This window comes from Hypoxylon trugodes, assembly GCF_022578975.1.
Source record: "Hypoxylon trugodes strain CBS 135444 unplaced genomic scaffold F4822scaffold_5, whole genome shotgun sequence".
In the NCBI taxonomy this organism is placed as follows: Eukaryota; Fungi; Ascomycota; class Sordariomycetes; order Xylariales; family Hypoxylaceae; genus Hypoxylon; species Hypoxylon trugodes.
Window position 1 is genome coordinate 18,445 of NW_026250020.1, and position 15,423 is coordinate 33,867.

At 46.4% G+C, this 15,423-nt stretch overlaps 3 protein-coding genes across 3 annotated transcripts; all 3 read left to right on the forward strand.

Moving 5' to 3' along the window:
- Positions 1–3,072: 3,072 nt before the first annotated feature.
- Positions 3,073–5,266, forward strand: F4822DRAFT_236470 (glucosidase II beta subunit-like protein-domain-containing protein). The gene is made up of 3 exons (XM_051454231.1): positions 3,073–3,318; positions 3,369–3,664; positions 3,746–5,266. The coding sequence occupies exons 2-3, from the start codon at positions 3,560–3,562 to the stop codon at positions 5,114–5,116; spliced, it is 1,476 nt and encodes a 491-aa protein (XP_051313938.1). The 5' UTR covers positions 3,073–3,318; positions 3,369–3,559; the 3' UTR covers positions 5,117–5,266.
- A 3,549-nt stretch (positions 5,267–8,815) lies between these two features.
- F4822DRAFT_236490 (uncharacterized protein) lies at positions 8,816–12,902 on the forward strand. Its single transcript, XM_051454232.1, has 2 exons — positions 8,816–9,886; positions 9,956–12,902. The coding sequence occupies exons 1-2, from the start codon at positions 9,398–9,400 to the stop codon at positions 12,371–12,373; spliced, it is 2,907 nt and encodes a 968-aa protein (XP_051313939.1). The 5' UTR covers positions 8,816–9,397; the 3' UTR covers positions 12,374–12,902.
- Positions 12,903–13,034: 132 nt separating this feature from the next.
- Positions 13,035–15,005, forward strand: F4822DRAFT_401977 (DNA glycosylase). Its single transcript, XM_051457985.1, has one exon. It carries the CDS (start codon positions 13,214–13,216, stop codon positions 14,606–14,608), a length of 1,395 nt encoding a protein of 464 aa, XP_051313940.1. The 5' UTR covers positions 13,035–13,213; the 3' UTR covers positions 14,609–15,005.
- The last annotated feature ends 418 nt before the right edge of the window (positions 15,006–15,423 follow it).

Here is a 15,423-nt window from a genome sequence, read left to right on the forward strand (position 1 = left end):
ACTTGGGGGAGGACGTGGATCTTGCAACTCTGCTGACAGGACCGATGGGAAAAGGCCTGTCCTCTCTTAAATGTTTCGCTTTGCGGAATACGGCAATGTCCTTAGTTAATTCCCTACCTACGTAGGTACTTACCTACTGGGTGGTATATACATCCATGTATACAGACATACCTCTGTAATACGGGCGGTCTTGATGTGATGTAACCTGGGAAAATGCATAGCGTGTTCAACAATTACTAGGTACTAACCTGCTAACGTAGACGCTCTACTACGGGACCTTACAAGGGGGCCCCCCTCGCCCGAGTGACGCAGTCAGCCAATTCAGCGATCGACCATGTATCTGCAAACTCATAGAAGGGAAGGTCTGGTGAACGAAAACCCATCTGTAAGCGGCGTACGACATGTTACCCCGAGCTATCTCAGTCTACTACATATATCATTAATTACTGATAATTATTAAGACCTAAAAGAGTAATAGTATGTGACTAGGTAGATAGGTACCTATGCCTAAACCAGCTAAGATTATAGCGGCTATTACAAGTCCCATTATTTGTAATGAAGAGTTGTCAAATTCGGCATTAATAAGGAGAGAATTGTCGGTCCACTTAGATCTGTAATGGTCCAAGATGTTAGATAAAGACTAAAGGTGCTTAAAGAAGCTATGAATGGGAGAAATGTAAGTCTCATAGATTGTTATGATTCTGTGGCGTATTATCTGGCAAATGTAGAGCCCCTACTATTATGGTTTCTTTTCTTTTTTATGAAAAAAATAATAATAATTTCAAGTATTGAAATACACTTCCGAATCTTTCTCGTTTCACAGAAAAAGCCACGCACGTACCACTGGTCATGCACGCTTCCTCTGTCCGTTTCCTGTTCGTCGTCATTCAAAACGTGGGGTTACATACATGTAAAAAGAAATACAGGCAACTCATACATACATGTACTTGCCATGGACAAGCAAGCAAGCACTTATACGTCAGGTAATGTATTGTATATACAAGGTATAGAGATAAAATCTCGTCGGTTACATCTTGCATTTCGATAGGATCTGCTGCTCATCGGGTTGGTCTGCTTGGGCGTTCACTGTCGCTTGAAGAATCTTGCTTATTGAGGTCCCACTTAAGAGGTTGCTCATCTCTCTTTTCCCCAGCATGTACAAGCGCGAAGAAAAGCACAGACGCTTTAGAAAAGGGCGGAAGAGGAAACAGATGAAGAGCGCCAGAGCTAGCCACGCATCGGTCTGCAAGGGAGAATCTCGTGCCCATCGTCCAAGGAAAGATGCATATGTACAATAGCTTGCATATCCTAGCTGCCTGTGTTTGCCTTGTTTTTGACGAAGCTAGCACTTATTGGGTCTTAATGAGTCAATGTGTTGTTCAAGAGTGAGGCGACCAACCCCCGCGACCCATTTGAGTGGTTGATGATTCTTTAGGTGGACCAGATCCCTGACGGGCAACGGTGGATCGCCCAGGACATGTACGGTATATGTACCTAACGTATGTACCTACATTGGATTGGACGTAATAGTGTGTGCGTGATATTCCGTGTCTCGCTAGCTATAGCTGTTATGACTTTTAGTCTTCTAGACGGGAGAACAGAAGAAACCCAAAGGAATACATATGATATCCGACAGGCAGAGCTATGAAAAGAAGCAAGTGATTTGAAGAAAAAAAATTGTTCGGTCTACTAGATTCAACGTCGGCGAAATCTTGGTCCGCTAAAATACATATCCACCGATCTAACCAGTCCCGGGGTTACGGCTTGTAAGGTGGATATTCCTTCCATGTCTACACCCTGATCCTACCTTACATCTCTTGTCCTCTTTTTTTTTTTTTTTATAAAAAAAAAGTTCTTTTCCCGCTTGTTCCTCGGCTGACCGCCCATCTATGCATGCGCGTTCAGACATCCTTCCCTAATGCATGAAATGTCGGCGTATAACTTATGTCCCATGTTCCTCGGCCAGCGAAAATGGATGTCGGTGAGCTGTCGTAGAGTTGTATTATGTGCGTCGGCAACTGCCACGTTGAACTCCAACCAAGCCACAGTTGTAAAGGAGGCCTAAGAATGGTGACGTGGAAATTAATATTTCCTCCTAGTGCGACCACCACCATCATCATCACAGTTCTCTCATCCGACAGAGTAAGGTCTGGGGTTTGAAGATTTAAGATGATAGGCACCTAATCCCTGGAAAGTATTTTCAATGAACTTGCCCGACTTAAATAGCAGCGGTCTAAGATTTCTATTCAGGTCTGAGAAACCGATGTGTCACCTTATACTGGTCCGAAGCATAAGTTTCAATGTCCTAGATATCACGTCACCACCATAGCAATCTATAAGTTCCTTCCAATTCCTTCTTTGGTATCCGATAGATGACGTTAGGAACTACCATGGGTTGCAGGGTAGGTTTTGCTACTCGGAGTTGTAAATAGCACCCACAGCAGAAAACGTGTTTGGGGCGTCAGGTCATCGTTACTGACCGGAGGACTGAAGAGGTGCGGGATTGACGTAGTGAGTAACACGAAAATGTGGGTGGTTACGATGGTTGCGATGGTTGTGATGGGGGGAGGATGGATGTGCTTCCGATGCTTCTTGCTTAAATATCTCCAACATGTAGAATATGTAGTGTGACATCTCCAACGGGTTAACACTAATCAACAACGAGAAATAGGCGCCGGCCGACGATGCTGACAAGTTCGTTGGTGCTTACTGCTCGCCCTCTTTCCTCATTCCCCTTTCCCCCTTTTGCCTTATTGGTAGGTGCATAGGTCTGCATATACAATAGTTCGAGACTATTGTAGAGTTGGATTGCCGATCAAAAAGCTGTTCCCGGTAGTACTCCGCGAGTATGCGGATGGGCCGGATGGTGTGGGGCCCCTTAAATCCGGAGCAAGATCCCGATCTAGATCGGCGGCTTTTTTCGGTAAGGTAAAGGCATTAGAGTTTCGTTCTATACTTGTTGAATCTAGTCAAGCATCCATAATTGTGCGTAGTAAGTTGCATAGCACGCCAAGGATATAGGTATATTCTGCAATTTGCTTGCAATTTGTTTTACTTATTAGCAAGCCCCGATGATAGAAGCATCAGTTGTTTTGCTTCAACTCATGTACCTAATACAAAAAAGATTAGATTATGTAACTACATATGTACCCCGGTATTTATATGGGTTCGGGTCAGGTGGCTCGATAAGTGTTCTTCGATAATAACAACAGTAGGTAATATTATTTTTGCCAAACGGACGGATGGAATTGGTGGTAGGAATTTGTTGAATACATGTACCGTAGGTACATACCTACATATATATGGAGCAGCGACAGGGTTAGTTCAATTCTGCTTATATAAGCTACCCTAATTGAATTACTCGGTAGAATGTCGGGCCCCCAAAACGCCGATAATGCCACCTTGGCTCTTAGCGTTGTCCCGCAGCTTGTCGCATGTACCAAATAGCTTCAATGACGAATCAACTCTCCTAAGTGAACAACCAGCATTCCTTCGTCCAATTCGCGATATATCTCCCTCCCTTAAATCCATATGAGATAACCTCATACGAAGCGGCAGCATGTGCCGTCACCAAGTTCTTCTTGTTCTAGGCAGCCTGCTGGGACTCAGCCAAGCTCGCCAGCCTGGTTTCAGTATTCATCACGACCTCTTAGCATATCCTCAGGCACGTATACTTATTTGCATTTACGCATTGGCTCTAACAGACCTTTCTACAATATTGAAGGCTAATTTATCAATATTTTAGTTCCAAGTAGTCTTCTCCGAGTCATACATATCGGAAACCGAAGCACAAGTTCTAGTCGAAAAGACAAACCCTTCTCATCCTAACTACGAAGCCGAGTTCGCCGGCGAGACCGATCTTACCTCGAATATTCGGAGTGCTGGTGGTAATTACGATAACAATGGCAACCCCAATGGCGACGGGAAAATCGCAGAGTCCTACGAGATTATGGCCCTCCCGCCTCATCGCTACCTATGCGCTATACCTGTGATCGAATCCCCACCCGCGCCGAACAAGACGGCCACTGAATTAGCTAAGGCGGAGGAAGCCAGAGAGCTTGCAAGGGCATCGGCTCACGGGTGGGATTTAATAAGCGGTCTCGATGGCACCTGTCTCTATTATATGTCTGGCTGGTGGAGCTACAGCTTTTGCTACGGTCGCGACGTCGTGCAATTTCATGCGCTTCCTGCTAGTGTCAAAAGCGGACCGCCTATGAGAGACCCTAATACGGCAGAGTATGTCCTTGGGAGAATACCCGATCCGCATTCACCTCCGCGCGGTTCTCGTCGCAGCCAGTCGAACCCACCAAATGACAAAGGACAGTCCACTACGACACCGCCAAATACGGAGCTTCAGGTTAAGGGTGATCAACGATATCTTGTCCAGAAGATGGGCGATGGTACTATATGCGATCTGACTGGCCGTGAACGAACTATCGAAATACAGTACCATTGCAGCCCGGGTAGCACGCAAGATCGTATTGGCTGGATTAAAGAGGTGACCACGTGCGCCTATCTCATGCTAGTCAACACGCCTAGACTATGCGTCGATGTTGCTTTCCAACCGCCTAAGGAGGAGAGGGCAAACATCATTAGCTGTCGCGCTATGGTGTCGGAGGCAGAGCAGGCGAGTTGGCACGCGCAAAAAACGTTAGAAGCACAGGCGGCCATGGTGGGTCAAACAAAAGGAGAAGCAAAAGCTCCTATCACTATCGGTGGTGTTGTCGTTGGAGGAAGGCAACTGCTCGGCCGAGGCGAAGATGGAAAGGAAGCACATAAATTGGCTCCGCCACGAAACTTCCGTAACCCGAACGTAGCACCCTTGATCGAAGTAGTGGCCAAGGGGGCCAGCAAAGAAGAAGGAAGCAAGGTCGACATACTCACCGATGAGGAACTTGCCAAACTAGATCTCAGTCCTGAGGTAATCGACGAGTTAAAGCGAGAATTGCAGAAGCTCGCCGGAGACAGGGGTTGGAAGCTCGAGGTCGTCGAAATGCCAGGCGATCCGCGCGAAATCCGCGGGGTAGTCGACACAGACGAGAAATCTGATGGAGACGAAGAGGGAGATGGCGAGGATATGGGGAGCGAAGAGAAGTTTTTCAAGGAAGAACTTTGAGATATTGGGCATTAGCATAGCAAATGGCGTTACGTAAGTAAGATTAATTGTATTTGGAAGACCAACCCGGTGGCCTCTTCTTTTGTGATCCACTTCATCGGTTGTGTTCCGCCAGCGGCATTAGTATCTACACACATGTGTCGACGGTGTCGACGTGCCCCAGGTTGATTATTGGAGCTGCGTGTATCGTTAGGACAACATCTTTCCTCAAGCGACGTCCCGGTTATCCCCGCGGTATGCCGGCGATGTACGTCGGTAGCTTACATGGGCTCTACGTTTTATCTCTCAGTAGTACACTACTTAACTTATAAGCAGGCAAGCCGCCTTCGTACCTATTAGGCCATTTATTAGCAACCTAAGCATTATCCAATCTCCGAGCCAGGGCAATTCAGCACGAAGACGAACGGCATACCGATTACGATTGTATCACAATCGACAAATAATAATCATAGGTTATACCATTCGTCACATGTTAGACCATGCAATTATTCTTTCAGCCAGCCTATAACATTATTAGAATCCATTCCAGTATAACTTGAGCTATGACAAGGAGCCGGGCTTGCTGAGTTGCGTACGGGACAATACCTGGATGTTTGGTGTATAAGGTAACGCGCAGCAGATGTTGTTATCAATCTTGACATTGAAAGCAGTCTGTATGTTTTATGTATTCCGTATTGCAATCTCTATTCCTATGCCTCTCCGACCTTTTCCATCTTGGGTATAACCCGCAGCTAGCCAAGGTCGCTGTGAAGTTTACGATGGTAGTTTTAGTACTTATAATTTACCCAAGTTTATGAGTAGTAAGCGCTTGGTTAACGTGTCGGGTAGGGGCTTGCGCCATCGTGTCACCTTACGGCTGGAGAACCTTAGACTCGTGGCGGTGCGTACCCGGCTGAGAGGTTTCGTCATGAACGCACGCATATCGATGTTTGCGGCTCGATTCGGGGCTAATATTAATGTTATACTAGTTTGTAGATTTACTCTAAGATCGATCTTGTAGGGATCTCATTGGAATTCTCTCGGCGCGCCAGTCATATACACATATGCGCGCGCATTGGTACACATAGTGAAGCCGATACAACATTTGAACCTTGAGCAGCTAAGTGCGAATACGCCGATGTCGCCTCTACTCCCGGCTCGATGAGCAAATATGTAGAATTTGTATGACCTCCATGTTTCTACACCGCCTCCCCTTTTTGTCGTTCAACGAGATGATATCTGGTCCACGACTTACCATCTACGTGACACGACGCATATCTTGTTAGATTTAGATATGATATATTATGCTCGAATATTGCTTGGACAACAATACCGCTGTTGAACTTACATCGTCTACTTACGGGGATAGCGTACGCCGTGATTGGGGTAGCGAACGGCCTATAAATGGGTCTGGCTAGTTCCGATTGGTCTCTTTTTTATAGCGTAATTTCTGATCTCATCTTGGGAGAAATTGAATGTTTTAAATCGTTTTAGAGCTATTCTATCCCGTCTTACGGCCCGGCTAGTCCCCGTGGCTGAATGTTTTAATCATTCATTACTTAGTACACTTAGTACAACACTAAGAAGCTTCAATAAGCTAAGGTACCTAAGATACCTAAGGATAGGTAATCTGCGAAGAGATCAATCGTGGATACAGTTAGTTTGTTCGTATCATCGCGGATATGACTAAAATAATGTGGATTAGTTTTAATGCATGACGAAGATTCCCACTCGCCTCACTTTTCAGATACAGACAGGCTAAGTATTGTAACCCGGTTCTTGAACGGCCAGTCAAATATAGTGAGGGGTGATGTATGCGGAATCATGGTCTGCAGGCGGCGGTTTTGATGACCGACTTTTTGTTATACACCCACTCCTTGCGTACATGTACTTAGGGGAAGCAAGTCACTCGATGACGAATATATGTTTGGTTGTCCCGCTACATTTTGCTAATAGTTCGAGAGTCTTGGTCTGTGTCATCGCGGGGAAGTAGACACAATCCTCTCTACTTCTTCAAATGGTCTTATGTTTAAATTAGGTGCATAGGATCTACCTGTCCACCTAGTATTGCTGATGCTTGTCTTTAGACTGTGGCACATATCTTTTCATAAAACACTAGACGGTCGGCAAAAGTGAAATAGAAGGTGATGATCCAATTACGATGAATATCACAACATGGATAAGTATGAAAGAAATAAAAGACTCCCCCGTAGCATTGCAACTGTCAGAAACGATCACCTTCGCGTATCCCTGTACGAACGCTAAGTCTAACCAATTACAATGTCTCCCAGCATCGTGGAAGCTAGGTCCAGCTAGTTCCGGCTCACCGGACTGCAACCAAAGACGGGTCATAGCTTCTGCTAGGGCTTATTGATTAGGGTGCTCTAGGTACTACATTATACCTAAGTGGTACCTAAGTAGGTACATAATTTGTATTAGACTTTCATTTCAGGTTTCTCATTTTTAGATGAACCTGTACATAAACCCTTCAGAATTAAATAGCTAACAGAAAGAATAAAGAATTTCTAATTAAGAACCCCTTTAATTATTTTAGATTTAAAGAGTTAAGTTTCTTGACCTCTTAGCGAAAGTAATGATATGCACATTATTCATTCCATTTCTACCATGTAATGCCACACATTGGTTTCATATTTTAAGAATGATAGATAACATTCAAATTCCATTTCATATGTACTCATTCATTTTGAAACCCTTGGGAAATACTTTTATCACGTAGTCATGCTAGGCGTTAGGATACACGTCGAAAAGATAGATACATGTAACCGAAAGACAATGGCCTCTAAAGCTATAAAAGAGACGTACCTTTTAAGTACTCATACTCCGTTAGAAGTGCGAATGAATTTCTTGTTCCTGGCAAAACCTCCACAGCCCCCCTAGTTCAGCTTAGCGACAATCCCTGTCCGGTCCTGCAGGTGCCCCTTAGACACATTAGCTTTCTACCTACGTACAGCAGGTAAGCTCCATGTAAAGTCCCAATGTGAAGGGACCAAGCAGGGGCTATGGAATAGACGTGACCCGCTCTTAACGCGGCATTCATCATTCACCATCCAATTCCATAGAAAGAACGACCCAGGGCTGTCAGACGTTAGGTTAGGGAGTAGGGAAGAGATGAATTGAAGCAAGAGCCTCCCTTGCAAGTTTAGGAAATCCCCTATCGATAGCCTATGGAGTAGAAAGTAACCTTTAGGTACCTTTCCTAGGTATGTAGGCCATACAGTGGATTCTTTCTTGCTTCCATCTCTTTCCTAGTCTATCAGTGGAATTTTCCTACGATCCTATCATTGTGAGCTCATTGTCGTTATTCGTTGCTGTTGCTATCGCACACTTTTGTGTGAACCTAATACCCTATAATCGTCCTGACGATAGTCGACTTTGGCGATTTTGCGGACACCGACGCCCAGCTGACTCCAGCTCTCTATCTTTCTATTTATTTATTTATTTTTCCCCCTGCCGAGACTGAACTCCAGTCTCTGTCTCGACTGTGCTCTTGGTGCTTTTTCCATAAACCAATCATTGGAATTTCCTGAGTACTCTTTTAAGACACAGTCACCAATCTTTCGATACCTATTGTATTAACAAGCCCAAATCTCTAGCTTCTCTTTAATATCTGCAAGCGCTAGGTTTCAAGGTCTAGTCGGCCCTAAGCAGGCGGAATTTCGAATTCAAGCAAATTCTACTATCATTAGGAGCTTGCGGGTTGAAAATCGCGTTCGATTGAAGTAACGAGCAAAAGCAACAACGCGATACTCATTGGTTATACGTGTTCGAATGGTTTCTGACGCTGTATCTTGCTAAATCCATCAGCAAGGATTCGTATCTACATAACGACCTCAGCCTTGCGAATCATTCGGTGTCTAGCCAACAGAACGATCGTAGCAGACCTGGTCATAAATCGCTGTACTAAGACGCTCAAGCCGCCAGGCCGCTCGAATACCAATGACGACTCTTACTCTAGGCCTCTAAGTGCCACGACCCTCTTCATCCTCTTCTCCCTCGATCTCGAAGCTTTCGATTTTTTTTTTATTGGGGCATTGAATGCAGGCTATCTCGTCGTTCGATTCCATTCTTCCTCCCATCATTCCGTTCCCTAGAGGCTCACCGCCCTCTAATCTAAACAACACCCGGCATTGTCACTATCATAATCACCGCTGGTTCGTTTCGTTCGTCACATCCAAAGCCGAAAGCGATTGTTTGATGCGGAGGACTCAAAGGGCCTTTCTTCCTTGTAACGACCTCTTTTGACAGAAAGGTTACCGAGTAACTATAACAGCTTATATCATCATGGATGGTGGAGGACCGAAGGACTCGCGTGAGCGTTTATATGCTCGCGCCTCTTCACGAGCCAGTACTGCTAGCACCACGAACACTCAGATGACTCCGAAAAGCGCGAATAGCTCCTCTTCACACCTTCGAGAAACAACACATACGAATTCGCATCCCACACATAAATACCATCATGGCCATTGCAGCAAGGGTTCAACGGGTGCCCGGCCTATGTCGAGATTGTCCAGAGAACCTAGCGATGAATTACGAAAATCGACAACGATGGTGTCTAGTTTCTTACAGGAGAGGTTACAGCAAGAAAGGAATGAAAGGCAGGCGAGCAAATTAGGTAACGACATGAGTGCTTCCACCGGTGATATACGGGAAAGGGATGTACAGGACTCACCCGTTCGACGGAGTACAACCGCAATGGGTCGGCGACAGAGACTAGATGGCGGTGATGAACCCACCAAAGATTCCGGAATGGGGGCTAGGCAAATGGAACAGGTACGAGACATTCATCATAACAGACACCCGCTTAGCAAGATAAAACTAGCAGCTAACCTAGACAAAAAGACACTCTCGACCCTACACAAACAGAATTTTGACCTAAAGCTAGAGTTGTACCATCGGCGAGAGAAACAAACGGCTTTGGAAGAGAGGGTTGAGAAGCTTGAATCTCATCAACATGAGATGATGGACCTTCATGATAGCATTATGAAAGAGCTTGAAACCAAGGATAACGCCTTAGAGGAGGCCATTACGCTGATAATGGAATTGGAAACGCGAGTTGATGAGCTGGTTCAAGAAAGAAACATGGTGAGGCAGGTCGAGGCAGACGGGTCATATCGTCACTCCTCCTCAGATGAACCACCGTCAGTTTCCGCGATTCCTGCCACTCCAAAGCCTACAAGTCTTTTCGTCCCGCGCTCAACCGGAGATGGTAAGAGCCTTGGACGTGTGCCTAGCTTCCTTTCGGAATACAGCCAGCAAACTGAGAACCTACGAAATGTGGTCTTGAAAGGACGGAGTAGTGTGATGCATCTACGGAAGGCTTCCGGATCCAGTGTCGATCAGGGCATTGACTCAACTGAGATTAATCGTATCGCGAGTCCTAGCCTAAGCGTACTCAGCGAAAGTTCTTTCGTGAGTATATACGGCGCAAAGGATGATCGAGATAAGACAGACCATCAGCCGTCAGACGATATAGCGGGCATGGATGGCAGTTACACTGACCGCTCGGCAACGCCCTCAAGGAAGTTGGCCATGGAGAGTCGAGGTAGCCGCAGGAGTAGTACACCAAACCATATATCTACCACTCCTGGAGGCGGCGCTAGGTTGTCGACCAATATGCAATCTCTGAACAACATTCTCGATATGGACTCGCCGCTACAAAAGATAGAACGTCTCGACGGGCGAATTACTGTTGCCGATAATACTTCCGAATATCCCGCGGTCGATCGCGGTCGAGGTGCCGCGACCCCAATTCCCGGTAAAGCTCCTATGAACTATCCACAACAGAGCAAATCCAAACAGGAAAAAAGAGAAGCTTTACAGAAGGTCCTCACAAATTATCCCACACATAGGGACTTTTCCAACCCTCAAGCATTCCCACCCACGCCCGACACGGTTTCGTCTTCTACTCTTCGGAAACACCAGAACCTGACCAGCTCTCAAGATAGTCTCTCGAAGCAAGCAGGAAATGTTCCAGGCGAGGGCCTCATGCCCATCTATGATAGAATCGGTAATTCGATTAGAGAACAGGGCTACCAGGCATCCTCGAGCCAGCACGCACCCGTTGCGGCCTTCTCTGGACGTAGACATGTACCAATGCCGCCCATCAATACTGATCTAGTTTCTGATCTTGGCCAACTGGCGCGATCTCTCCCGAGACGTCCTCACTCAGCAACCGAAACGACAAGCTCACGCGCCAGAGCTAACAGCGTAGGATCGGACTCTGACTCAGATGGCGGGGCAGATGCCAGATCTGAGGCAGATAGCTTCGATTATTGGATGCGAGAAAGTATGAAACCTAACAGATATCAGGCGGATACGTCAGGGCAGCGTAGAAACGGTCGCTCAACATCTCCTGATCTGTTCTCTTTTCCTGCCGACGCAGGAGGATGGGAAACTGATGTGATCTTCGGGGCCCTGAAGGGCAGCGGTTATCTAGGATCACCAGTTTCGGCGCTAAAGCGTGATCCCCTTGATGAGATGGCCAGCTCGCTGCAAACGTCACAAGCCGATGTATTTGATCCTCCTATGACTAGCCAAGCACCACCTACACCCGATCGGCGATCGAGTTTGCACGCACGTACGGGTAGCAGCAATGCGGTACCTCCTTCCGGCGGAAGGTTGAGAAAGAGCCTTGCTAAAGGTCCAGGTATGGGATGGGTGGATGGAAGAGGCAGAAGCAATAGTATCGACTCTGCAGCTCAAGCATCTTCCTCCAAAATGCAACCCCAACAACTAGAAACAACGCCAGGAAAGAAAAATCATTACCCGCCGATTTCTGGGCAAGCCAATAAGGGACGTAGTCTAGGTCTCAATTCATTTTTTAAGAGATCTGGCTCGGAGAGCTTCAGCGTCCCTTCTAGCGCCACCGAGGCAACGTTTCCAGTCCCCACCCCTGCTCAATTATCAGCGCTCCCTCCGTCGATGACCGTCGGAAGGCTCTCAGGAAGAAGTAGTGTTCCACCGCCAGCGACTATGCCGTGGAGACCCCCCGGAGTTGCAGATGACGACTTGACTAGTGCCACACCCCCTCCCATCATGCGTAGCCGGGGTCAATCTCTGCTAGCAAAAACCGGTAGCGTTGAGATCCCAGAGCCGGGCACACCGCAACAACAAGCAACCGATGGTGTAACACCAACTACGCCAACCACTGCCATACCTGCACAAGGCGGAAACGGAAACACGACGCCTGGTGGGGCGCAGAGTGCTGGTAGGAGGAAATGGCTAGGTTTCGGAAGAATGGGAAACGCAAAAAAATAGGGCAGGTTAAGCAAAAAACCTCATCGTTTGAAAGTATGTACAACAGTCAAGGTCTTAACAATAAAGGTCAACATTTAAGGATCAGCTCAAGCCGAAAAACTCCCCTGTTGGAAGGGAATGCAGTAATTCCAGAAGAAAAAAAAGAAAAAAAAAGAGAAATGAAGAAAAGCAGAGTAGATAACACTGGACGTGCGCAAGCACGGAATCACACCCGTTGTACTATAACCCACGTGTAAAATATTGTTTTCTCTTGGAAGCCGGCGGTCGTATTGGCGTTGTTGGAGTTATCGGAGTAACTGGAAGAAGGTGGAATCGCGAAAAAAAACAAAAGGTCTTTGGGACAGCAGGTTTAAAATAGGATCCATGGCAATAACAGGAAGTGGCCGACATCAGCCACGTGAATAATAAAAAGGTGCTTTGGCAAGTGTATTGCACGAAGTAGAGGACAGTCAAGTAGTAGTAGTAAATACTTGTGTCAAACTCAACGTACATCCTAGATATATTTATAAATTCGAATCATACCTACCTAGGTACCTCTATTTGCCCGCTAACTCATGGTCAAGTCCCTGAAAACAACTGCTAGGGTACCTAGATTTAGGTATATATTTAGTTGGCTGGGCCTAAGCTCAGCGGTCAACAAAACCACCGTAGGCGGCCTAGCGCAGAAACTAAAATTCTTCCCTCGTCATTTCTTTGACATCACCACTATTTATTTTATTTCATCTACAATAATTGTTTAAATTAGTCCTTTTGACTCTGTCTACGACTTTTATTGCTTCTAGCGTAATCAATGTAATCGCTCACTTTACTTTTATTCTTGGACCATTGAGCTGTCAGCTTATGAAACATTTAATTGATGAATTCTCAGCAAGTGGATTTCGACGGTTGAGCAACACCATCAACTCATTGTCGAGTCGCCCTACTCTCCAGGCAATTTCTAGCTTTAAAATCCACTACACACTAGACTTCGCTAGGGTTATGACTATGGCCGCTATTACAGGTGAAGCAAATAGCATCGGAGAATCTCCGACGGGGCTCCGCCGTAGCGCGAGGAATGCCAGTAAAAAGGCCGTAAACGTACCTGTCAAGCAAGAGGAGATACCTACCAAAACGTTGGTTGTACCGGCGCGACGAGGTAAAAAGAGGTCTCGATCTGAAGAGGAGGTCGAGGACAAAAAGCCGGACGTTAAGCGTTTAGCTAGCGTCACGAAGAAATCGTCATCTCCCCCAGCTACAACGCGAATTAAAGCCGAGACCGAGATACCCAGCCTGAAGAAGGAAGCAAATAATAAGAGAGACGAAAAACCAAAAGAGACGAAGGAGGAAAAGGAAGCAAACCTCCGAGCGAGAAAGCTCAAAACCTACGCGCAATTTGCCAATAAGTCCCCATTTCCGGACTTTCCGCGCCCCACGCCCCAGGAATGCCAGCGCGCGTATAGCGCCTTAGCTTCGCTGCATGGTGAACGGCAGCGGCCCGAAAAAATAAGCGCCCCAGCCGATCGTGCCGGGTGTGGGGACTCGCCATCGGTATTAGATGCATTAGTACGCACGATATTGTCGCAGAATACGAGTAACCGTAACAGCACGCGCGCTAAGTTGGATATGGACGAGGTATACGGCAGTGGTGATTCCGAGGAAAGGTGGGAAGCAATCGCTACGGGCGGTACTGCGAAACTGGAAAAGGCGATAGCTAGGGGTGGCCTGGGCGGTGTCAAGAGCCGAGCTATTATTAACATATTACAGCAAGTTAAAGAGCGCCATGGGACGTACTCGCTGGATCATCTACTACGACTAGAGGCCTCGGGCGACGATGAGGAGGTTATGCGAGAGCTTATCTCGTTTAAGGGAGTTGGGCCTAAAACTGCGAGTTGTGTGTTGCTTTTCTGTATGGGTCGTGACAGTTTCGCGGTCGATACGCACGTCCATCGAATCACCGGTATGCTAGGCTGGCGACCTGCGACCGCAAGCCGCGATGAGACATTTGCGCATCTAGACGTCAAGATCCCCGACGAATTGAAATATTCATTACATGTTCTATTTGTTGAGCACGGGCGGAAGTGCGCGGAATGTAAAGCAGGAGGAAAAAATCTCGGCAAGTGTGAGCTTAGAAAGGCATTTAAGCGGAAGGATATCAACGGACAGGGTAACGGTGAGGGAATAGAACAAATTGAAGATGAGGATAATGACGACGACATAAAGGAAGAACCCGACTTGAAGGCATCCAGGAAGTATTAGTTGAATTTACTTAAAATAATATCCGTATCCTCGTTCTAGGTACCTATCCACCTCAGTCCTAGTCCCACTTTACTCCCGCATTGATGGCTTAAGCCTTTTCCCACCAAGCAACCTGAAAGCAATATCGAGGCGTCACTATAACGGCTCAATACTTAGCAGCCGTAATACATTTTCATGATTATTCATGATTATTCATGGAGCGGCCGAGCCATGCAATACTTCCATGCCCGAAGCGGGCTTCTGCGGGTATTTCCTCAAAATAATGCCGATATAAGCGGCCGATTTTTTGATGGCCACTTGAGCAAATTTTTTAATGATCATAAGAGAATTCCTCACTTTTCAGTGGAGTTCGACATGTTCTCGATACAATAAGAGGAGAATTTATGGGTGATAAGGGTAATAGTCGTGCTCCGTTAGCATTAGTATAAGAACGTGCGATTCACCACTGCACTAGAAAAAGAGAGTCATTTCGCTTCTTCTAACGCCTAGGTAGGTATTCATTATAACCAGCGCGTGCCTTTGATTTGCATCCTGTCTCTAGTTGTTTGGCATATGCCTGCATACGCCTGAATTACAACCAATATTTGCCCCCCCTAGGCCAATGGACTTTTGCCCCAGACTAGTACAGCTAGTTTTCTTTTCTCTATAGTACAAAAGAGACTTCTAACTAATGTTTCTCGACGCGCTCGCTACGTGGTTCTAACACGCCGTAGTGATTTCGAAGATAGCAGCGTCGAGGTTTGGACGATGTTAGTTTTAAATTTGATATATCGAGATCTAGTGCAATTATCCCAGGAGAGGTACACCATATTATA

Excerpts from the sequence above, each read along its gene's own strand:
- F4822DRAFT_236470 (XM_051454231.1), top strand. The coding sequence starts at position 3,560 with ATGTGCCGTCACCAAGTTCTTCTTGTTCTAGGCAGCCTGCTGGGACTC. Across the intron at positions 3,665-3,745 it reads ACCTCTTAGCATATCCTCAG|TTCCAAGTAGTCTTCTCCGA; the intron begins GCACGTATACTT and ends TCAATATTTTAG.
- F4822DRAFT_236490 (XM_051454232.1), top strand. The coding sequence starts at position 9,398 with ATGGATGGTGGAGGACCGAAGGACTCGCGTGAGCGTTTATATGCTCGC. Across the intron at positions 9,887-9,955 it reads GGGCTAGGCAAATGGAACAG|ACACTCTCGACCCTACACAA; the intron begins GTACGAGACATT and ends CTAGACAAAAAG.
- F4822DRAFT_401977 (XM_051457985.1), top strand. The coding sequence starts at position 13,214 with ATGAAACATTTAATTGATGAATTCTCAGCAAGTGGATTTCGACGGTTG.